Here is a 24,751-nt window from a genome sequence, read left to right on the forward strand (position 1 = left end):
CATTAACAAGCAATACTTTATTGAACCTATTCATTGTCTAATCTCCCCGCCCCTACAACAGGCCGAGCCAATAGAGAAACAGGGGGACAGGAGAAGTGAGTGTAACTAAGGGATGTAATAAATTAATATAACATTATTATAGTATAATATAACATGATCGTCACAGAATGGCAACCATGAACAGGACACAGGAACCAAAGTACTGTAGGTTGTAATGTATGTATGAATATTCAGTGCTTAAGCCCCTATTAGAGTTCTTACTGTTCCTACAAGCCAAAGGCTCATCTCTGTAGAACCATACAACTGGCTACTGGACTCATCACCGCACAGTCAAAACCAGCCGGCAGACTGAACAATCTGTAAGGGTGGAGGTGGGGATTACAAAGGACTGGAAAAAATTCTCGCTCAAAGCGGACTTTGGCTTTATGAACTGCTTCCTGTCTGAGAATGTCTAGTAGTAAGCTGTTTAGAGGAGCTTAGCTGAGACACAGATATGACTGCTTCCTGTCTGAGAATGTCTAGTAGTAAGCTGTTTAGAGGAGCTTAGCTGAGACACAGATATGACTGCTTCCTGTCTGAGAATGTCTAGTAGTAAGCTGTTTAGAGGAGCTTAGCTGAGACACAGATATGACTGCTTCCTGTCTGAGAATGTCTAGTAGTAAGCTGTTTAGAGGAGCTTAGCTGAGACACAGATATGACTGCTTCCTGTTTGAGAATGTCTAGTAGTTAGCTGTTTAGAGGAGCTTAGCTGAGACACAGATATGACTGCTTCCTGTCTGAGAATGTCTAGTAGTAAGCTGTTTAGAGGAGCTTAGCTGAGACACAGATATGACTGCTTCCTGTCTGAGAATGTCTAGTAGTAAGCTGTTTAGAGGAGCTTAGCTGAGACACAGATATGACTGCTTCCTGTCTGAGAATGTCTAGTAGTTAGCTGTTTAGAGGAGCTTAGCTGAGACACAGATATGACTGCTTCCTGTCTGAGAATGTCTAGTAGTAAGCTGTTTAGAGGAGCTTAGCTGAGACACAGATATGACTGCTTCCTGTCTGAGAATGTCTAGTAGTAAGCTGTTTAGAGGAGCTTAGCTGAGACACAGATATGACTGCTTCCTGTCTGAGAATGTCTAGTAGTTAGCTGTTTAGAGGAGCTTAGCTGAGACACAGATATGACTGCTTCCTGTCTGAGAATGTCTAGTAGTAAGCTGTTTAGAGGAGCTTAGCTGAGACACAGATATGACTGCTTCCTGTCTGAGAATGTCTAGTAGTAAGCTGTTTAGAGGAGCTTAGCTGAGACACAGATATGACTGCTTCCTGTCTGAGAATGTCTAGTAGTTAGCTGTTTAGAGGAGCTTAGCTGAGACACAGATATGACTGCTTCCTGTCTGAGAATGTCTAGTAGTAAGCTGTTTAGAGGAGCTTAGCTGAGACACAGATTTGACTGCTTCCTGTCTGAGAATGTCTAGTAGTAAGCTGTTTAGAGGAGCTTAGCTGAGACACAGATATGACTGCTTCCTGTCTGAGAATGTCTAGTAGTAAGCTGTTTAGAGGAGCTTAGCTGAGACACAGATATGACTGCTTCTCACACAGACACACACCTCTGATAGGTCTCCTGTAATAATGAACTGATACAGTGTGCTGATTGGTGGAATGAGGAACTGTATCCCAAATAGTCCGACAGGCCAGGTGATCTGGTTGTATTTACAGTTGCTGACTTGGTGTTGTGCACTTAGCATCACAAGAAGATTCAAAAGGCTCCAGGCTGCATCACCTCCGGCTGTGATTGGGAGCGTCATCTGGGTTTGGCCGGGGTAGGCCGTCATTGTAAATAAGAATTTGTTCTTAACTGACTTGCCTAGTTAAATAAAGGTAAAATTTAAAATAAATTAAAAAGTTTAAAACCAGTGTTCTAAACTAAAGGTACCATGTGGTTAGTTGAGAATTACCCAAATGTATAACCTACCTTGCCTCTGAGATAAGGAACGCAAATACACGCGCATGCACACATACACATACACATACAGTGCCTTGCGAAAGTATTCGGCCCCCTTGAACTTTGCGACCTTTTGCCACATTTCAGGCTTCAAACATAAAGATATAAAACTGTATTTTTTTGTGAAGAATCAACAACAAGTGGGACACAATCATGAAGTGGAACGACATTTATTGGATATTTCAAACTTTTTTAACAAATCAAAAACTGAAAAATTGGGCGTGCAAAATTATTCAGCCCCCTTAAGTTAATACTTTTTAGCGCCACCTTTTGCTGCGATTACAGCTGTAAGTCACTTGGGGTATGTCTCTATCAGTTTTGCACATCGAGAGACTGAAATTTTTTCCCATTCCTCCTTGCAAAACAGCTCGAGCTCAGTGAGGTTGGATGGAGAGCATTTGTGAACAGCAGTTTTCAGTTCTTTCCACAGATTCTCGATTGGATTCAGGTCTGGACTTTGACTTGGCCATTCTAACACCTGGATATGTTTATTTTTGAACCATTCCATTGTAGATTTTGCTTTATGTTTTGGATCATTATCTTGTTGGAAGACAAATCTCCGTCCCAGTCTCAGGTCTTTTGCAGACTCCATCAGGTTTTCTTCTAGAATGGTCCTGTATTTGGCTCCATCCATCTTCCCATCAATATTAACCATCTTCCCTGTCCCTGCTGAAGAAAAGCAGGCCCAAACCATGATGCTGCCACCACCATGTTTGACAGTGGGTATGGTGTTGTCTGGGTGATGAGCTGTGTTGCTTTTACGCCAAACATAACGTTTTGCATTGTTGCCAAAAAGTTCAATTTTGGTTTCATCTGACCAGAGCACCTTCTTCCACATGTTTGGTGTGTCTCCCAGGTGGCTTGTGGCAAACTTTAAACGACACTTTTTATGGATATCTTTAAGAGATGGCTTTCTTCTTGCCACTCTTCCATAAAGGCCAGATTTGTGCAATATACGACTGATTGTTGTCCTATGGACAGAGTCTCCCACCTCAGCTGTAGATCTCTGCAGTTCATCCAGAGTGATCATGGGCCTCTTGGCTGCATCTCTGATCAGTCTTCTCCTTGTATGAGCTGAAAGTTTAGAGGGACGGCCAGGTCTTGGTAGATTTGCAGTGGTCTGATACTCCTTCCATTTCAATATTATCGCTTGCACAGTGCTCCTTGGGATGTTTAAAGCTTGGGAAATCTTTTTGTATCCAAATCTGGCTTTAAACTTCTTCACAACAGTATCTCGGACCTGCCTGGTGTGTTCCTTGTTCTTCATGATGCTCTCTGCTCTTTTAATGGACCTCTGAGACTTTTACAGTGCAGGTGCATTTATACGGAGACTTGATTACACACAGGTGGATTGTATTTATCATCATTAGTCATTTAGGTCAACATTGGATCATTCAGAGATCCTCACTGAACTTCTGGAGAGAGTTTGCTGCACTGAAAGTAAAGGGCTGAATAATTTTGCACACCCAATTTTTCAGTTTTTGATTTGTTAAAAAAGTTTGAAATATCCAATAAATGTTGTTCCACCTCATGATTGTGTCCCACTTGTTGTTGATTCTTCACAAAAAATACAGTTTTATATCTTTATGTTTGAAGCCTGAAATGTGGCAAAAGGTCGCAAAGTTCAAGTGGGCCGAATATTTTTGCAAGGCACTGTACACATACACCAAGGAAATAGTCAGAAATTAATTTGTGGGTAGGCCTGCATTTTTTAGTTTTTGCTCAATCTAATTGGGTGGACCTGGCAGGGCCTGTCTCCCCAGTGAATGGGCCTGTGTCCACCCATGCCTATGAATGGGCCTGTGTCCACCCATGCCTATGAATGGGCCTGTGTCCACCCATGCCTATGAATGGGCCTGTGTCCACCCATGCCTATGAATGGGCCTGTGTCCACCCATGCCTATGCCCCTGACACACACACAGACAGACAAACACAATGTAATCTGACTTCTATCTAACCACTTCCCCAGGATGTTACCTTTTTTATTTGTTTCATTTTTTGTTGTTGAATTTTTACCCCTTTTTCTCCCCAATTTCGTGGTGTCCAATTGTTGTAGTAGCTACTATCTTGTCTCATCGCTACAACTCCTGTACGGGCTCGGGAGAGACGAGGGTTGAAAGTCATGCGTCCTCCGATACACAACCCAACCTAGCCGCACTGCTTCTTAACACAGCGCGCATCCAACCCGGAAGCCAGCCACACCAATGTGTCAGAGGAAACACCGTGCACCTGGCAACCTTGTTTAGCGCGCACTGCGCCCGGCTCGCCACAGGAGTCGCTGGTGCGCGATGAGACAAGGACATCCCTACCGACCAAGCCCTCCCTAACCCGGATGACGCTAGGCCAATTGTGCGTCGCCCCATGGACCTCCCGGTCGGGGCCGGTTACGGCAAAGCCTGGGCGCGAACCCAGAGTCTCTGATGGCACAGCTGGCGCTGCAGTACAGCGCCCTTAACCACTGCGCCACCCGGGAGGCCGCAGGATGTTACCTTGACAACTCACTCACTTCTCACAATCTGAGATGCCACTGTACAAGACATATCTGTGTGTCCAGTTCCCCTTCCTCAATTGAAGGAGAGTTTCTAAAGGCAGCACTCTCCAGTCACTCATTAATCCAGACATGGCTCTCTCATTCCCACTCTGGCTGAAGGTAGCCTAATTATCCCTCTCTCACACACGCTACTGCCCTGGTCCCAATCCCACGTCTCTAGGGGGTCAGTGCCAATCATCCTGGTGGGAACACACACACACACACACACACACACACACACACACACACACACACACACACACACACACACACACACACACACACACACACACACACACACACACACACACACACACACTACCTCTGAGGGGAGGATAACTGCTCTGTGTCACCCGCTGAGTCATGTTCCAATAGCATGTTTGTGTGTGTGATGTTATTGGAGTCTAGCAAGACAAATGCAACAAGTGAACATTATAACATTTTAAAGAAAATATGGATTTTATTTCACTGCTAAACAAAACCAATGGAAAATATCCACACACAGCAAAACATACACAAGGTGTGCAGTGCAGATTGTCAGTTATCTCAATCGGACAGATAGGACTATGTACAAAACCACAGACATACAAACACCTTGTTATCAGAATTCAAATTGTCCGGATAGCCTAGTTAAAGCACTTGGGAGAGAGAACAAGAGATGATAGAGAGAGAGAGGAGAGAGACTCAGTGAGGGATCCTAAAAGGATTAGAGATCACTAATTATCTAGCACCTCTCTCTATTCCTATTTCAATCGCTCTGTCGGCTGAGATTGTCAGAACACTGCATGTCCATTGGTTGATTCTCCAGACCGTCACAGAGGCTGGTGAATGGGGAGACAGTTTTGAGGGGTCAATCTAATGTAGACTGCAGTAGGGGTGGGGTTGTGTGTGTGTCCTGGGTCTTAGAGCACTGAAAGGTCATGGCAGGATTTGGACTTCAGGCGGAATGCGACGTTGGCATTGTTCTTGGCCACCATCTTGTCCAGGAAGCGTTTGGCCTTCTTGGTTATGCTGTCGCGGCGTGTGTGTGAGTGTGTGTGTCTGCGGCGGTCGTTGTTCTCCTTGGTGTCTCTGCGTAGTCGTAGCTGCTGTACAATGCCATGGAAGGCTGGCCAGACGTTGTGTTGCATCGCTGCTGACGTCTCGATGAACTTACAGTCAAACACTGCAGCACACGCACGGCCCTCTGGAGAGAAAAACAGTCACACACAGTCAGATCGCTGCTAAGAAACTCATAAACACACCATCAAACACCATAGCTCATCCACAGCCCTCTGTAACATACAGTTGAAGTCGGAAGTTTGCATACACCTTAGCCAAATGCATTTAAACTCAGTTTTTCACAATTCCTGACATTTAATCCTAGTAAAAATTCCCTGCTTTAGGTCAGTTAGGATCACCACTTTATTTTAAAAATGTGAAATGTCAGAATAATAGTAGAGAGAATTATTTATTTTAGATTTTATTTATTTTATCAAATTCCAAGTGGGTCAGAAGTTTACATACGCTCAATTAGTATTTGGTAGCATTGCCTTTAAATTGTTTAACTTGGGTCAAATGTTTTGGGTAGCCTTCCACAAGCTTCATACAATAAGAAGGGTGAATATTGGCCCATTCCTCCTGACAGAGCTGGTGTAACTGAGTCAGGTTTGTAGGCCTCCTTGCTCGCACACGCTTTTTCAGTTCTGCCCACACATTTTCTATAGGATTGAGGTCAGGGTTTTGTCATGGCCACTCCGATATCTTGACTTTGTTGTCCTTAAGCCATTTTGCCACATCTTTGGAAGTATGCTTTGGGTCATTGTCCATTTGGGAGACCCATTTGCGACCAAGCTTAACTTCCTTACTGATGTCTTGAGATGTTGCTTCAATATATCCACATAATTTTCTTCCCTCATGATGCCATCTATTTTGTGAAGTGCACCAGTCCCCCCTGCAGCAAAGCATCCCCACAACATGATGCTGCCGCCCCCGTGATTCACGGTTGGGATGGTGTTCTTCGGCTTGCAAGCCTCCCCTTTAACCTTCAAACATAACGATGGTCATTGTGGCCAAACAGTTCTATTTTTGTTTCATCAGAGCAGAGGACATTTCTCCAAAAAGTACGATCTTTGTCACCATGTGCAGTTGCAAACCATAGTCTGGCTTTTTATGGGGGTTTTGGAGCAGTGGCTTCTTCCTTGCTGAGCAGCCTTTCGCGTTATGTCAATATTGGACTTGTTTTACTGTGGATATAGAAACTTTTGTACTTGTCTCCACCAGCATCTTCACAACATCCTTTGCTGTTGTTCTGGGATTGATTTGCACTTTTCGCACCAAAGGACATTCATCTCTAGGATACAGAATGCATCTCCTTCCTTAGTGGTATGACGGTTGAGTGGTCACATGGTGTTTATACTTACGTACTATTGTTTGTACAGATGAACGTGGTACCTTCAGGCTTTTGGAAATTGCTCCCAAGGATGAACCAGACTTGTGGATGTCTACAATTTGTTTCTGAGGTCTTGGCTGATTTCTTTTGATTTTCCCTTGATGTCAAGCAAAGAGGCACTGAGTTTGAAGGTAGGCCTTGAAATACATCCACAGGTACAACTCCAATTGACTCAAATGATGTCAATTAGCCTATCAGAAGCTTCTAAAGCCATGACATCATTTTCTGGAATGTTCTAAGCTGTTGAAAGGCACATTCAACATTATGTATGTAAACTTCTGACCCACTAAAATTGTGATACAGTGAATTATAAGTGAAATAATCTGTCTGTAAACAATTGTTGGAAAAATTACTTGTGTCATGCACAAAGTAAATGTCCTAGCCGACAAGAAATTTGTGGAGTGGTTGAAAAACAAGTTTTAATGACTCCAACCTAAGTGTATGTGAACTTCTGACTGTATACACATGTGCACACATGCAAACACACACACACACCAAACCTGTGCCTCTAATCTCACCGTTAACTGACACCTCTCTGCGGCGGACCAAGTCACACTTGTTTCCCACCAGGATGATTGGCGTGTGGTGGGCAGGGCGGTGTTGGCGGAGGGATATACGTAGCTCTGAGGCTTGCAGGAAGGAGGACCGGTCAGTTATAGAGTAGACCAGCAGGTACGCATCGCCTGTCTGTATACACTGGTCCTGAGACGACCCTCCCTCATCCTGAAGGGAACACAAATAGAGACTACGTCAGAGCTGTGATATGTAAACAAACTATTAGAGTATGGCTAAAACACTCACAGCAAGACAGAGTTGTGACTAGGCCTACAGACTCGAGTTTCATCAAGTAACCATTAGAAGTTTCTCTCATACCTCTGAGTCCCAGTTGTCCACTAGAGTGACAGTGGCTTTCTCTCCATCCACTGTGATGGTCTGCTCACACACCTCATCTGAAGAACAAACCAATCACTGTGTTAAGAACCACATTTACAACCAACAGTTATATACATACAATTAGAATTATTCAAGCATCTTACTTTTATATTGATATAATATGGATGCGTAAAAAGGAGCCCAAGTGGATGTTTCCCTATGTGCCCATTACGCACAACAGCATTAAATATATCCATCACAAAGTCAGAATATTGGCCTACCCTATAAAGCATATTTTCCTTATTATCAAGCGAATTGTAATTCATTCACCTCCATAGAGCTCGCACTCGTCATTGTCCATGCTGTCCGCTGCTCCAGCGAAGATGCTGGCAATCGCCGTTTTACCGACCCCTCTGGCGCCCAGCAGCACCACGCGAAACGGTCTCGAGCTGCCGCGGGTATTCCAGGTAGACCCAGTGGAGATGACGGAGTCTGTGGTGTCTACAGAGGCCCAGCTGTCGCGGCTCCCATCCGATTCCCCGGCGGAGTTCGTACAGGATTTGGAGCGGGACATGCACGCTGGAGACGCGAGGCTGTCTGATAGGTGGCTCCCGGTATCACTGATGCTCCACCGGTGGAGTTGGTGCTGCAGCCGCAAACTGTGTCGTCGCATACTCAACAGCATGATGATAAGATAATAAAATAAGTCAAACTAATAAAACTCGCCCTTTAAAAATAAAGGTGCGCTGAAAAAACACCACTGGACTGGACTATAAAACAAATAATGGAACACTTTCTCAGAAAGTAAAATAACTCCTACAAGTCCACAATTGAGTGAAATGGATGAAGACTGGATTCAACCGAATGTCCAAACTCAGGAATAAGAGTTCATCAAGAGCTACGAGCAAATGTCAGAAGTTGTCCCACATCAGTGGAAGTTACGCATTAGTGCAGGTAGACAGTTAAATCCTCGAGATGGGAAAGAAAGAGGCTGTTTGGTTGTTGAGGTCTCTGAACACTGTGAGCGCGTGTAATCCCCGTAAATTGGTCTCTCTCTAATGTTATAATGGGATTTCTTCCGCGGCGAGATTTATATAAAGAAGGGCTCAGCGCGAGATAAGGTTTCCTTGACGTCAAGTCTGTGTCTCCTCCCTCACCCTTGTGCGTTCTCACGGCTCGGGACCAGTGGTGTTTGGGGGGCCTGTACCCCCCATCCAGAGGCAGCAGTGGATAAGTGGAGATGTGTGTTTCCACATGTGTAGGCTACTGCCAATGTTTCTGATACTGTAGAGGCTGAGCAGGGACATATCACAACAGCCTGGTCTCATAGACTAGACATAACGTAGTAAACGTAATTCCGGGATACCAAATTAGTATAGTAGTAGTATGATATGTTATGTTTGGTATGGCTACATGGTTCCTTTACATAACAATGGCTAACTGTGAACATGCATTAAGATCCAGGGTTAACACTTTCTCACAAAGCAACTGTTTTGATTATGCAGAAGTTGTTGATTCTCCTCTTCACACGTCTTTAGTGTCACACTGGGTGATGGAAACACACTTCCCCCAAAATAACAGTCGAACTCACATTCACATAATCACTGGTTACACTCTGGTGCTGCAATGGAAAAAGGTCATATAAAGCCATGCATCTGAGTGACAGAAGGCCCCAGTACATTCCCCTCTAGGCAGAGGCATCATGCCCACAGGGGGCACAAGGGAACATGACCCCTCAGATGTGTCCTGTTTAAAAAAATAAGAATAATAAAAAATATATGTTGTTAACTGGTTTTTAGAAAATGTTGCTAATTTACTACAAATATAAAACTGAAATATCACATTTTCATAAGTATTCAGACCCTTTACTCAGTACTTTGCTGAAGCACCTTTGGCAGCGATTACAGCCTTGAGTCTTGGGTATGACACCAAAAGCATGGCACACCTGTATTTGGGAAGTTTCTCCCATTCTTCTCTGCAGATCCTCTAAAGCTCTGTCTGGTTGGATGGGGAGTGTCGCTGCACAGCTATTTTCAGGTCTCTCCAGAGATGTTAGATCGGGTTCAAGTCCGGGCTCTGGCTGGGCCACTCAAGGACATTCAGAGACTTGTCCCAAAGCCACTCATGCGTTTTCTTGGCTGTATGCTTAGGGTCGTTGTCCTGTTGGAAGGTGAACCTTCACCCCCAATCTGAGGTCCTGAGCGATCTGCAGCAGGTTTCTTAAAGGATCTGTCTGTACTTTGCTCCGTTCATCGTTGCCTCGATCCTGACTAGTCCTCCAGTCCCTGCCGCTGAAAAACATTCCCACTGCATGATGCTGTCGCCACCATGCTTCACCATAGGGATGGTGCCAGGTTTCCTCCAGACGTGACGCTTGGCATTTAGGCCAAAGAGTTAAATCTTGGTTTCATCAGACCAGATCATCTTGTTTCTCATGGTCTGAGAGTCCTTTTGATGCCTTTTGGCAAAGTCCAAGCAGGCTGTCATGTGCCTTTTACTGAGGCTTCCATCTGGCCACTCTACCAAAAAGGCCTGAGAGATGGCTGTCCCTCTGGAAGGTCCTCCTATCTCCACAGAGGAACGATGGAGCTCTGTCGGAGTGACTTTGGGGTTCTTGGTCATCTCCCTGACCAAGGCCCTTCTCCCCCGATTGTTCAGTTTGTCCGGGTGGCCAGCTCTAGGAAGAGTCCAAACTTCTTCCGTTTAAGAATGATGGAGGCCACTGTGTTCTTGGGGACCTTCAATGCTGTCTAGGAGCTCTACAGACAATTCCTTCGACCTCTTGACTTGGTTTTTGATATGACATGCACTGTCAACTGTGGGACCAGAAAAGGCACAGGTGTGTGCCTTTCCAAGTCATGTACAATCAATTGAATTTACCACAGGTGGACTCAAGTCAAGTTGTAGAAACATCTCAAGGATGATCAATGGAAACAGGATGCACCTGAGACTCATAGCAAAGAGTCTGAATACCTCTGTAAATAAGGTATTTCTGTTTTTTTATTTTGAATAAAGTTGCAAACATTTCTAAAAAACTGTTTTCACTGGTCATTATGGGGTACTGTGTGTAGACTGATGAGGTAAAAACGTTATTTAATCCACTTTTGAATAAGGCTGAAATGTAACAAAATGTGGGAAAAGTCAAGGGGTCTGAACACTTTCCGAATGCACTGTAGCTTGTCTAACTAACAAGCCTGCTGGCAAGGTTGGTAGACTTTAGAAAAGAAAGACGTTACTAAATGTAATTAATAAGACACACATTCCTTTGAATCTTTTACCCAGATTTTAGCAGAGAATCAATTGTTTCTTTAGTGCCCCTTTTCCTACCTAACAAACAAAAATAATGACAGTGATAAGTCCCCACAATCACACTTCCACATGCACATATCCACTCACACACTTCCACATGCACATATCCACTCACACACTTCCACATGCACATATCCACTCACACACTTCCACATGCACATATCCACTCACACACTTCCACATGCACATATCCACTCACACACTTCCACATACACATATCCACTCACACACTTCCACATACACATATCCACTCACACACTCTTTCACAATTCAGGCACCAGACAAGAGTCCTGTCATCCACACTTATACTATTCACATTATTAGGCCAGGTTTCATTTCACATGTGTATAAGGTGCAGTAGTCCAGGGTTTCACACCCCCCCCCATGGGTGCACAATTCGTTTTTTGCCATAGCACTACACAGCTGATTCAAATAACCAACTCCTCATCAAGCTTTGATTATTTGAGTCAGCTGTGTAGTGCTGGGGCAAAAACCTAAATGTGCACCCATGTGGACCTAGTTTGGGAAACCATTCAGTAGTCCAAACGGTTGTCACATCCCCAGGTCTCCTCAGGTAACAGCATGAAGGTTGGTTGGCTCACAACCTCTATCACTGATCCTAACACTGTAATCTGGAGCTGTTCTAACTTGGGGTCAGGATCAATCAGATTCACCTGAGGACAGCCAGACCGACAGGCAGGCAGAGAGCAAAGATGAGGAGCGCTCACACACACACACTGCTGTAGACAATGAAGGATGGGGCTGAGTTTCAAACCTATGCCTGTTCACCGAGTGTAGGAAGGACCCGCCTGGATGTTACGTCTGGGTGGTGCAACAGGTATAATGGGCTGGTCTGACCTAGTGCATGCTACGTCAGACATTCATAGCGTTATGCCATAAGCCCAGCAGATGCAGCAGACCCCAGGTGCTTGGCCCTGTACACTTGGTCCCTCAGTCCTGCCCTGTACACTGACACTCTCATGTCCACTGCTGTGGTATCAGGTTCTGGTCAGAGAGGAGAGGCTGCTGTGGTATCAGGTTCTGGTCAGAGAGGAGAGGAGAGGCTGCTGTGGTATCAGGTCCTGGTCAGAGAGGAGAGGCTGCTGTGGTATCAGGTCCTGGTCAGAGAGGAGAGGCTGCTGTGGTATCAGGTTCTGGTCAGAGAGGAGAGGCTGCTGTGGTATCAGGTTCTGGTCAGAGAGAAGAGGAGAGGCTGCTGTGGTATCAGGTCCTGGTCAGAGAGGAGAGGCTGCCGTGGTATCAGGTCCTGGTCAGAGAGGAGAGGCTGCTGTGGTATCAGGTCCTGGTCAGAGAGGAGAGGCTGCTCTGGTATCAGGTTCTGGTCAGAGAGGAGAGGCTGCTGTGGTATCAGGTCCTGGTCAGAGAGGAGAGGCTGCTGTGGTATCAGGTTCTGGTCAGAGAGGAGAGGAGAGGCTGCTGTGGTATCAGGTCCTGGTCAGAGAGGAGAGGCTGCCGTGGTATCAGGTCCTGGTCAGAGAGGAGAGGCTGCTGTGGTATCAGGTCCTGGTCAGAGAGGAGAGGCTGCTGTGGTATCAGGTCCTGGTCAGAGAGGAGAGGCTGCCGTGGTATCAGGTCCTGGTCAGAGAGGAGAGGCTGCTGTGGTATCAGGTCCTGGTCAGAGAGGAGAGGCTGCTGTGGTATCAGGTCCTGGTCAGAGAGGAGAGGCTGCTGTGGTATCAGGTTCTGGTCAGAGATGAGAGGAGAGGCTGCTGTGGTATCAGGTTCTGGTCAGAGAGGAGAGACTGCTGTGGTATCAGGTCCTGGTCAGAGAGGAGAGGCTGCTGTGGTATCAGGTTCTGGTCAGAGGTGAGAGGAGAGGCTGCTGTGGTATCAGGTCCTGGTCAGAGAGGAGAGGCTGCTGTGGTATCAGGTCCTGGTCAGAGAGGAGAGGCTGCTGTGGTATCGGGTCCTGGTCAGAGAGGAGAGGCTGCTGTGGTATCGGGTCCTGGTCAGAGAGGAGAGGCTGCCGTGGTATCGGGTCCTGGTCAGAGAGAAGAGGCTGCTGTGGTATCAGGTCCTGGTCAGAGAGGAGAGGCTGCTGTGGTATCAGGTCCTGGTCAGAGAGGAGAGGCTGCTGTGGTATCAGGTCCTGGTCAGAGAGGAGAGGCTGCTGTGGTATCAGGTTCTGGTCAGAGAGGAGAGGCTGCTGTGGTATCAGGTCCTGGTCAGAGAGGAGAGGCTGCTGTGGCATCAGGTCCTGGTCAGAGAGGAGAGGCTGCTGTGGTATCAGGTCCTGGTCAGAGAGGAGAGGCTGCTGTGGTATCAGGTCCTGGTCAGAGAGGAGAGGCTGCTGTGGTATCAGGTCCTGGTCAGAGAGGAGAGGCTGCTGTGGTATCAGGTCCTGGTCAGAGAGGAGAGGCTGCTGTGGTATCAGGGCCTGGTCAGAGAGGAGAGGAGAGGCTGCTGTGGTATCAGGTCCTGGTCAGAGAGGAGAGGCTGCTGTGGTATCAGGTCCTGGTCAGAGAGGAGAGGCTGCTGTGGTATCAGGTCCTGGTCAGAGAGGAGAGGCTGCTGTGGTATCAGGTCCTGGTCAGAGAGGAGAGGCTGCTGTGGTATCAGGTCCTGGTCAGAGAGGAGAGGCTGCTGTGGTATCAGGTCCTGGTCAGAGAGGAGAGGCTGCTGTGGTATCAGGTTCTGGTCAGAGATGAGAGGAGAGGCTGCTGTGGTATCAGGTTCTGGTCAGAGATGAGAGGAGAGGCTGCTGTGGTATCAGGTTCTGGTCAGAGATGAGAGGAGAGGCTGCTGTGGTATCAGGTTCTGGTCAGAGAGGAGAGGCTGCTGTGGTATCAGGTCCTGGTCAGAGAGGAGAGGCTGCTGTGGTATCAGGTTCTGGTCAGAGATGAGAGGAGAGGCTGCTGTGGTATCAGGTTCTGGTCAGAGAGGAGAGGCTGCTGTGGTATCAGGTCCTGGTCAGAGAGGAGAGGCTGCTGTGGTATCAGGTTCTGGTCAGAGAGGAGAGGCTGCTGTGGTATCAGGTCCTGGTCAGAGAGGAGAGGCTGCTGTGGTATCAGGTCCTGGTCAGAGAGGAGAGGCTGCTGTGGTATCAGGTTCTGGTCAGAGATGAGAGGAGAGGCTGCTGTGGTATCAGGTTCTGGTCAGAGATGAGAGGAGAGGCTGCTGTGGTATCAGGTTCTGGTCAGAGATGAGAGGAGAGGCTGCTGTGGTATCAGGTTCTGGTCAGAGAGGAGAGGCTGCTGTGGTATCAGGTCCTGGTCAGAGAGGAGAGGCTGCTGTGGTATCAGGTTCTGGTCAGAGATGAGAGGAGAGGCTGCTGTGGTATCAGGTTCTGGTCAGAGAGGAGAGGCTGCTGTGGTATCAGGTCCTGGTCAGAGAGGAGAGGCTGCTGTGGTATCAGGTTCTGGTCAGAGATGAGAGGAGAGGCTGCTGTGGTATCAGGTTCTGGTCAGAGAGGAGAGGCTGCTGTGGTATCAGGTCCTGGTCAGAGAGGAGAGGCTGCCGTGGTATCAGGTCCTGGTCAGAGAGGAGAGGCTGCTGTGGTATCGGGTCCTGGTCAGAGAGGAGAGGCTGCCGTGGTATCGGGTCCTGGTCAGAGAGGAGAGGCTGCTGTGGTATCAGGTCCTGGTCAGAGAGGAGAGGCTGCTGTGGTATCAGGTCCTGGTCAGAGAGGAGAGGAGAGGCTGCTGTGGTATCAGGTTCTGGTCAGAGAGGAGAGGCTGCTGTGGTATCAGGTTCTGGTCAGAGAGGAGAGGCTGCTGTGGTATCAGGTCCTGGTCAGAGAGGAGAGGCTGCTGTGGTATCAGGTCCTGGTCAGAGAGGAGAGGCTGCTGTGGTATCAGGTCCTGGTCAGAGAGGAGAGGCGGCTGTGGTATCAGGTTCTGGTCAGAGAGGAGAGGCTGCTGTGGTATCAGGTCCTGGTCAGAGAGGAGAGGCTGCTGTGGCATCAGGTCCTGGTCAGAGAGGAGAGGCTGCTGTGGTATCAGGTCCTGGTCAGAGAGGAGAGGCTGCTGTGGTATCAGGTCCTGGTCAGAGAGGAGAGGAGAGGCTGCTGTGGTATCAGGGCCTGGTCAGAGAGGAGAGGAGAGGCTGCTGTGGTATCAGGTCCTGGTCAGAGAGGAGAGGCTGCTGTGGTATCAGGTCCTGGTCAGAGAGGAGAGGCTGCTGTGGTATCAGGTCCTGGTCAGAGAGGAAAGGCTGCTGTGGTATCAGGTCCTGGTCAGAGAGGAGAGGCTGCTGTCAGAGAGGAGAGGCTGCTGTGGTATCAGGTCCTGGTCAGAGAGGAGAGGCTGCTGTGGTATCAGGTTCTGGTCAGAGATGAGAGGAGAGGCTGCTGTGGTATCAGGTTCTGGTCAGAGATGAGAGGAGAGGCTGCTGTGGTATCAGGTTCTGGTCAGAGATGAGAGGAGAGGCTGCTGTGGTATCAGGTCCTGGTCAGAGAGGAGAGGCTGCCGTGGTATCAGGTCCTGGTCAGAGAGGAGAGGCTGCTGTGGTATCGGGTCCTGGTCAGAGAGGAGAGGCTGCCGTGGTATTGGGTCCTGGTCAGAGAGGAGAGGCTGCTGTGGTATCAGGTCCTGGTCAGAGAGGAGAGGCTGCTGTGGTATCAGGTCCTGGTCAGAGAGGAGAGGAGAGGCTGCTGTGGTATCAGGTTCTGGTCAGAGAGGAGAGGCTGCTGTGGTATCAGGTTCTGGTCAGAGAGGAGAGGCTGCTGTGGTATCAGGTCCTGGTCAGAGAGGAGAGGCTGCTGTGGTATCAGGTCCTGGTCAGAGAGGAGAGGCTGCTGTGGTATCAGGTCCTGGTCAGAGAGGAGAGGCTGCTGTGGTATCGGGTCCTGGTCAGAGAGGAGAGGCTGCTGTGGTATCAGGTCCTGGTCAGAGAGGAGAGGCTGCTGTGGTATCAGGTCCTGGTCAGAGAGGAGAGGCTGCTGTGGTATCAGGTCCTGGTCAGAGAGGAGAGGAGAGGCTGCTGTGGTATCAGGTTCTGGTCAGAGAGGAGAGGCTGCTGTGGTATCAGGTCCTGGTCAGAGAGGAGAGGCTGCTGTGGTATCAGGTCCTGATCAGAGAGGAGAGGCTGCTGTGGTATCAGGTCCTGGTCAGAGAGGAGAGGCTGCTGTGGTATCAGGTCCTGGTCAGAGAGGAGAGGCTGCTGTGGTATCAGGTCCTGGTCAGAGAGGAGAGGCTGCTGTGGTATCAGGTCCTGGTCAGAGAGGAGAGGCTGCTGTGGTATCAGGTCCTGGTCAGAGAGGAGAGGCTGCTGTGGTATCAGGGCCTGGTCAGAGAGGAGAGGAGAGGCTGCTGTGGTATCAGGTCCTGGTCAGAGAGGAGAGGCTGCTGTGGTATCAGGTCCTGGTCAGAGAGGAGAGGCTGCTGTGGTATCAGGTTCTGGTCAGAGAGGAGAGGCTGCTGTGGTATCAGGTCCTGGTCAGAGAGGAGAGGCTGCTGTGGTATCAGGTCCTGGTCAGAGAGGAGAGGCTGCTGTGGTATCAGGTTCTGGTCAGAGATGAGAGGAGAGGCTGCTGTGGTATCAGGTTCTGGTCAGAGATGAGAGGAGAGGCTGCTGTGGTATCAGGTTCTGGTCAGAGATGAGAGGAGAGGCTGCTGTGGTATCAGGTCCTGGTCAGAGAGGAGAGGCTGCCGTGGTATCAGGTCCTGGTCAGAGAGGAGAGGCTGCTGTGGTATCGGGTCCTGGTCAGAGAGGAGAGGCTGCCGTGGTATTGGGTCCTGGTCAGAGAGGAGAGGCTGCTGTGGTATCAGGTCCTGGTCAGAGAGGAGAGGCTGCTGTGGTATCAGGTCCTGGTCAGAGAGGAGAGGAGAGGCTGCTGTGGTATCAGGTTCTGGTCAGAGAGGAGAGGCTGCTGTGGTATCAGGTTCTGGTCAGAGAGGAGAGGCTGCTGTGGTATCAGGTCCTGGTCAGAGAGGAGAGGCTGCTGTGGTATCAGGTCCTGGTCAGAGAGGAGAGGCTGCTGTGGTATCAGGTCCTGGTCAGAGAGGAGAGGCTGCTGTGGTATCAGGTCCTGGTCAGAGAGGAGAGGCTGCTGTGGTATCGGGTCCTGGTCAGAGAGGAGAGGCTGCTGTGGTATCAGGTCCTGGTCAGAGAGGAGAGGCTGCTGTGGTATCAGGTCCTGGTCAGAGAGGAGAGGCTGCTGTGGTATCGGGTCCTGGTCAGAGAGGAGAGGCTGCTGTGGTATCAGGTCCTGGTCAGAGAGGAGAGGCTGCTGTGGTATCAGGGCCTGGTCAGAGAGGAGAGGAGAGGCTGCTGTGGTATCAGGTCCTGGTCAGAGAGGAGAGGCTGCTGTGGTATCAGGTTCTGGTCAGAGATGAGAGGAGAGGCTGCTGTGGTATCAGGTTCTGGTCAGAGATGAGAGGAGAGGCTGCTGTGGTATCAGGTTCTGGTCAGAGATGAGAGGAGAGGCTGCTGTGGTATCAGGTCCTGGTCAGAGAGGAGAGGCTGCCGTGGTATCAGGTCCTGGTCAGAGAGGAGAGGCTGCTGTGGTATCGGGTCCTGGTCAGAGAGGAGAGGCTGCCGTGGTATTGGGTCCTGGTCAGAGAGGAGAGGCTGCTGTGGTATCAGGTCCTGGTCAGAGAGGAGAGGCTGCTGTGGTATCAGGTCCTGGTCAGAGAGGAGAGGAGAGGCTGCTGTGGTATCAGGTTCTGGTCAGAGAGGAGAGGCTGCTGTGGTATCAGGTTCTGGTCAGAGAGGAGAGGCTGCTGTGGTATCAGGTCCTGGTCAGAGAGGAGAGGCTGCTGTGGTATCAGGTCCTGGTCAGAGAGGAGAGGCTGCTGTGGTATCAGGTCCTGGTCAGAGAGGAGAGGCTGCTGTGGTATCAGGTCCTGGTCAGAGAGGAGAGGCTGCTGTGGTATCGGGTCCTGGTCAGAGAGGAGAGGCTGCTGTGGTATCAGGTCCTGGTCAGAGAGGAGAGGCTGCTGTGGTATCAGGTCCTGGTCAGAGAGGAGAGGCTGCTGTGGTATCGGGTCCTGGTCAGAGAGGAGAGGCTGCTGTGGTATCAGGTCCTGGTCAGAGAGGAGAGGCTGCTGTGGTATCAGGGCCTGGTCAGAGAGGAGAGGAGAGGCTGCTGTGGTATCAGGTCCTGGTCAGAGAGGAGAGGCTGCTGTGGTATCAGGTTCTGGTCAGAGATGAGAGGAGAGGCTGCTGTGGTATCAGGTTCTGGTCAGAGATGAGAGGAGAGGCTGCTGTGGTATCAGGTTCTGGTCAGAGATGAGAGGAGAGGCTGCTGTGGTATCAGGTCCTGGTCAGAGAGGAGAGGCTGCCGTGGTATCAGGTCCTGGTCAGAGAGGAGAGGCTGCTGTGGTATCGGGTCCTGGTCAGAGAGGAGAGGCTGCCGTGGTATTGGGTCCTGGTCAGAGAGGAGAGGCTGCTGTGGTATCAGGTCCTGGTCAGAGAGGAGAGGCTGCTGTGGTATCAGGTCCTGGTCAGAGAGGAGAGGAGAGGCTGCTGTGGTATCAGGTTCTGGTCAGAGAGGAGAGGCTGCTGTGGTATCAGGTTCTGGTCAGAGAGGAGAGGCTGCTGTGGTATCAGGTCCTGGTCAGAGAGGAGAGGCTGCTGTGGTATCAGGTCCTGGTCAGAGAGGAGAGGCTGCTGTGGTATCAGGTCCTGGTCAGAGAGGAGAGGCTGCTGTGGTATCAGGTCCTGGTCAGAGAGGAGAGGCTGCTGTGGTATCGGGTCCTGGTCAGAGAGGAGAGGCTGCTGTGGTATCAGGTCCTGGTCAGAGAGGAGAGGCTGCTGTGGTATCAGGTCCTGGTCAGAGAGGAGAGGCTGCTGTGGTATCGGGTCCTGGTCAGAGAGGAGAGGCTGCTGTGGTATCAGGTCCTGGTCAGAGAGGAGAGGCTGCTGTGGTATCAGGTCCTGGTCAGAGAGGAGAGGCTGCTGTGGTATCAGGTCCTGGTCAGAGAGGAGAGGAGAGGCTGCTGTGGTATCAGGTTCTGGTCAGAGAGGAGAGGCTGCTGTGGTATCAGGTCCTGGTCAGAGAGGAGAGGCTGCTGTGGTATCAGGTCCTGATCAGAGAGGAGAGGCTGCTGTGGTATCAGGTCCTGGTCAGAGAGGAGAGGCTGCTGTGGTATCAGGTCCTGGTCAGAGAGGAGAGGCTGCTGTGGTATCAGGTCCTGGTCAGAGAGGAGAGGCTGCTGTGGTATCAGGTCCTGGTCAGAGAGGAGAGGCTGCTGTGGTATCAGGTCCTGGTCAGAGAGGAGAGGCTGCTGTGGTATCAGGTCCTGGTCAGAGAGGAGAGGCTGCTGTGGTATCAGGTTCTGGTCAGAGAGGAGAGGCTGCTGTGGTATCAGGTCCTGGTCAGAGAGGAGAGGCTGCTGTGGTATCAGGTCCTGGTCAGAGAGGAGAGGAGAGGCTGCTGTGGTATCAGGTCCTGGTCAGAGAGGAGAGGCTGCTGTGGTATCAGGTCCTGGTCAGAGAGGAGAGGCTGCTGTGGTATCAGGTCCTGGTCAGAGAGGAGAGGCTGCCGTGGTATCAGGTCCTGGTCAGAGAGGAGAGGCTGCTGTGGTATCAGGTCCTGGTCAGAGAGGAGAGGCTGCCGTGGTATCGGGTCCTGGTCAGAGAGGCTGCTGTTTATTAAATCCTGCTGATCTCAGCTGATCTCATCGGCTGGACCGATGGCTGAGAGGACAATAAATCCCTGTTAAGTGCTAAAACACCATCAGGGTGTGTGTGTGTGTGTGTGTGTGTGTGTGTGGGGGGGGGGGGGGGTAGCTGCTGTTGGATCCCTGGCTGTTCAGCTCCTGAGACAGCAGAGGACCAAGGTAAGACTGCAAGTCTTGTTCTTGAACTTGAACCAAAACAACAAATCTCCTCTCACAGTACCACTTCTCTGCCTGGGTGACAACAGGCGTGTTGCTACCCCCCCCCCCCCTCCCCCAGAGTCTGAGCAGCCGGTCCAGTCAGAGTCAGAGCAGCCGGTCCAGTCAGTCAGAGTCAGAGCAGCCGGTCCAGTCAGAGCAGCCAGTCCAGTCAGAGTCAGAGCAGCCGGTCCAGTCAGAGCAGCCAGTCCAGTCCAGTCAGAGTCAGAGCAGCCGGTCCAGTCAGAGCAGCCAGTCCAGTCAGAGTCAGAGCAGCCGGTCCAGTCAGAATCAGAGCAGCCGGTCCAGTCAGAGCAGCCAGTCCAGTCCAGTCAGAGTCAGAGCAGCCAGTTCAGTCAGTCAGAGTCAGAGCAGCCAGTCCAGTCAGTCAGAGCAGCCGGTCCAGTCAGAGTCAGAGCAGCCAGTCCAGTCAGTCAGAGTCAGAGCAGCCGGTCCAGTCAGTCAGAGTCAGAGCAGCCGGTCCAGTCAGAGCAGCCGGTCCAGTCAGAGCAGCCAGTCCAGTCAGAGTCAGAGCAGCCGTTCCAGTCAGTCAGAGTCAGAGCAGCCGGACCAGTCAGTCAGAGCAGCCAGTCCAGTCAGTCAGAGTCAGAGCAGCCGGTCCAGTCAGTCAGAGCAGCCGGTCCAGTCAGTCAGAGTCAGAGCAGCCGGTCCAGTCAGTCAGTGTCAGAGCAGCCAGTCCAGTCAGAGTCAGAGCAGCCGGTCCAGTCAGAGTCAGAGCAGCCGGTCCAGTCAGTCAGAGTCAGAGCAGCCGGTCCAGTCAGAGCAGCCTAGTGAATGGATGTGCACTAATACACTATTGCAGTGACCTATAAGGTTCATACCACATCTCTATTCATACCTTCTTCAACAATAAGCCTGGACTCACACACAGTCTACTTGTCTGTGAGTGTGTGTGTGTGTCCTTGTGTGTGCGTGTTAGACACACAGGAGCGTTTCTAACAACTTTCCATTAGTGTGTGTCATGTCCTCTCAACAAAGATCACTGTCTGGATAGAGAGTGACTGTTTGACTCGTCTGCTGGACACGTGAAAAACAACATGGTCTATAGAACCCACAATGCACTGTGTCTGAGGCGAGATGCGTCTCACGGCATCATGACGTGTTCTAAGCGGGAGTGCGAGGCTGAATGCGATCATGAGTTACATAGAGATGGTTGCTATGGTGATGCCATTTTGCAAAGAACTCAAGGTAGTACTTTAACTGTCTCTTCTCTCTGTATGGACGCAGATGTAGAGGAAGTGGTTTGGGAAACTGCGTTTGTATGATGAGTCATCTTGTCTGTGCCATGAAGACTTGAATCTCATGCATATACAAATACGGTCAAATATATTGGCAACCTTGTACTTTACAATGGAGTGCAATAGGGCAGAATGTTTTGTTTTCTCTTTCAAAACTGCTTGAATGGCTATTTTTACCCAGTACGCACCTGTAACTTACCACAGGTGAGATAAACTACACTTGCCGAGGATCTCTTGCCTCAAACCAAAGAAATTAGAATTTGTAATAATGCATTTAAAAAAAATGTTTTTTACTTTGAAGTGACAAATCTCAATTTCATTTTAGATTATTATAATTGTTTAGGTCCTGTGACATTGTTAATCAAACAATTACACGTGTGAACGCCGAACGTTTTTCAATGTCAACTGATTTTAGAAGAAGCGTGGTTATAGTTCATGGTTCTTTAATAAGAGACACTTAACATGAACAAACTACAAAACAATAAATGTGAAACCAGTCCTATCTGGTACATACACACAAAGATAAGAAACAACCACCCACAAATCCCAACACAAAAACAGGCTACCTAAATATGGTTCCCAATCAGAGACAATGACTAACACCTGCCTCTGATTGAGAACCATATCAGGCCAAACATAGAAATAGACAAACCAGACACACAACATAGAATGCCCACCCAGCTCACGTCCTGACCAACACTAAAACAAGGAAAACACAAAATAACTATGGTCAGAACGTGACACAATAATACCAAGTGGGTCAGACCTACAGTACTTCCTCTGTCAATAGTTTGGGCCTTTATGTCATAGGAGGTAGAGAAATTGCCCTGTAACTAAGCGCAGGGTTACTGGTTCAAGGTCCACTCCAGCAGTTTCCCCTATATCACTACACTAAAAGGGAGAGCTGAATGCAATTCAGACCGAGTTATTACACAACCAGCCTAGCTGACAAACACAGGGTGTGGGCCTGATCACTTGTGTTGTGTAATAATTATAATAATTGTGTTTCTGTTGAGGACAGGGCATGTCAGACAGACTCCATTCAATCTGCCATACAAATCAACACACAATGCCACACATACACAAACACAGACTAAATCATCTGAAACCAGGACAGTGGACACACCCTGATCCATAAGTCCCACGCAGCTGCTTGGTGCTGCAGCAGACAAAGGACACACACATGCAGAAAAAAATGAGCCAATTATGACACACACACACCAAAGGACACACAATTCAAATGGGCAGACCTCTTGCAGCAGGACATAAGAGGCTCCATCTCCACCAGTAGTAACTACAGTACTGAGGCTCCATCACTACCAGCAGTAACTACAGTACTGAGGCTCCATCACTACCAGTAGTAACTACAGTACTGAGGCTCCATCACTACCAGTAGTAACTACAGTACTGAGGCTCCATCTCTACCAGTAGTAACTACAGTACTGAGGCTCCATCACTACGAGTAGTAACTACAGTACTGAGGCTCCATCACTACCAGTAGTAACTACAGTACTGAGGCTCCATCTCTACCAGTAGTAACTACAGTACTGAGGTTCTCCATCTCTACCAGTAGTAACTACAGTACTGAGGTTCTCCAACTCTACCAGTAGTAACTACAGTACTGAGGTTCTCCATCTCTACCAGTAGTAACTACAGTACTGAGGTTCTCCATCTCTACCAGTAGTAACTACAGTACTGAGGCTCCATCTCTACCAGTAGTAACTACAGTACTGAGGTTCTCCATCTCTACCAGTAGTAACTACAGTACTGAGGCTCCATCTCTACCAGTAGTAACTACAGTACTGAGGTTCTCCATCTCTACCAGTAGTAACTACAGTACTGAGGTTCTCCATCTCTACCAGTAGTAACTACAGTACTGAGGTTCTCCATCTCTACCAGTAGTAACTACAGTACTGAGGCTCCATCTCTACCAGTAGTAACTACAGTACTGAGGTTCTCCATCTCTACCAGTAGTAACTACAGTACTGAGGCTCCATCTCTACCAGTAGTAACTACAGTACTGAGGCCCCATCTCTACCAGTAGTAACTACAGTACTGAGGTTCTCCATCTCTACCAGTAGTAACTACAGTACTGAGGTTCTCCATCTCTACCAGTAGTAACTACAGTACTGAGGCTCCATCTCTACCAGTAGTAACTACAGTACTGAGATTATCCATCTCTACCAGTAGTAACTACAGTACTGAGGCTCCATCTCTGCCATTAGTAACTACAGTACTGAGGTTCTCCATCTCTACCAGTAGTAACTACAGTACTGAGGCTCAATCTCTACCAGTAGTAACTACAGTACTGAGGCTCCATCTCTGCCAGTAGTAACTACAGTACTGAGGCTCCATCTCTACCAGTAGTAACTACAGTACTGAGATTATCCATCTCTACCAATAGTAACTACAGTACTGAGGCTCCATCTCTACCAGTAGTAACTACAGTACTGAGGCTCCATCACTACCAGTAGTAACTACAGTACTGAGATTATCCATCTCTACCAATAGTAACTACAGTACTGAGGTTCTCCATCTCTACCAGTAGTAACTACAGTACTGAGGCTCCATCTCTACCAGTAGTAACTACAGTACTGAGGCCCCATCTCTACCAGTAGTAACTACAGTACTGAGGCCCCATCTCTACCAGTAGTAACTACAGTACTGAGGCCCCATCTCTACCAGTAGTAGTAACTACAGTACTGAGGCCCCATCTCTACCAATAGTAACTACAGTACTGAGGCCCCATCTCTACCATTAGTAACTACAGTACTGAGGTTCTCCATCTCTACCAGTAGTAACTACAGTACTGAGGCTCCATCTCTACCAGTAGTAACTACAGTACTGAGGCCCCATCTCTACCAGTAGTAACTACAGTACTGAGGCCCCATCTCTACCAGTAGTAACTACAGTACTGAGGCTCCATCTCTACCAGTAGTAACTACAGTACTGAGGCCCCATCTCTACCAGTAGTAACTACAGTACTGAGGCCCCATCTCTACCAGTAGTAGTAACTACAGTACTGAGGCCCCATCTCTACCAATAGTAACTACAGTACTGAGGCCCCATCTCTACCATTAGTAACTACAGTACTGAGGTTCTCCATCTCTACCAGTAGTAACTACAGTACTGAGGCTCCATCTCTACCATTAGTAACTACAGTACTGAGGCTCCATCTCTACCAGTAGTAACTACAGTACTGAGGCTCCATCTCTACCAGTAGTAACTACAGTACTGAGGTTCTCCATCTCTACCAGTAGTAACTACAGTACTGAGGCTCCATCTCTACCATTAGTAACTACAGTACTGAGGCCCCATCTCTACCAGTAGTAACTACAGTACTGAGGCTCCATCTCTACCAGTAGTAACTACAGTACTGAGGCCCCATCTCTACCAGTAGTAACTACAGTACTGAGATTCTCCATCTCTACCAGTAGTAACTACAGTACTGAGGCTCCATCTCTACCAGTAGTAACTACAGTACTGAGGCCCCATCTCTACCAGTAGTAACTACAGTACTGAGGTTCGCTATCTCTACCAGTAGTAACTACAGTACTGAAGTTCTCCATCTCTACCAGTAG

The 24,751-nt window shown here is 49.0% G+C and overlaps 1 protein-coding gene across 1 annotated transcript; it reads right to left on the reverse strand.

Moving 5' to 3' along the window:
* Positions 1 to 5,027: 5,027 nt before the first annotated feature.
* Positions 5,028 to 8,527, reverse strand: gem (GTP binding protein overexpressed in skeletal muscle). The gene is made up of 4 exons (XM_064949758.1): positions 8,153 to 8,527; positions 7,823 to 7,899; positions 7,468 to 7,672; positions 5,028 to 5,704 (listed from the first exon to the last, which is right to left on the reverse strand). Exons 1-4 carry the CDS (start codon positions 8,505 to 8,507, stop codon positions 5,421 to 5,423), a joined length of 921 nt encoding a protein of 306 aa, XP_064805830.1. The 5' UTR covers positions 8,508 to 8,527; the 3' UTR covers positions 5,028 to 5,420.
* Positions 8,528 to 24,751: the final 16,224 nt, after the last annotated feature.

Source organism: Oncorhynchus masou, chromosome 30 (assembly GCF_036934945.1).
Source record: "Oncorhynchus masou masou isolate Uvic2021 chromosome 30, UVic_Omas_1.1, whole genome shotgun sequence".
Taxonomy (NCBI): Eukaryota; Metazoa; Chordata; class Actinopteri; order Salmoniformes; family Salmonidae; genus Oncorhynchus; species Oncorhynchus masou.

What these genes read in the sequence shown, in the direction of transcription:
- gem (XM_064949758.1), bottom strand. Translation starts at nt 8,507, where the DNA reads ATGCTGTTGAGTATGCGACGACACAGTTTGCGGCTGCAGCACCAACTC. An exon ending in CGAGTGCGAGCTCTATGGAG is followed by an intron (nt 7,900 to 8,152) that starts GTGAATGAATTA and finishes TTTGTTCTTCAG; the next exon opens with ATGAGGTGTGTGAGCAGACC. An exon ending in TGGACAACTGGGACTCAGAG is followed by an intron (nt 7,673 to 7,822) that starts GTATGAGAGAAA and finishes TGTTCCCTTCAG; the next exon opens with GATGAGGGAGGGTCGTCTCA.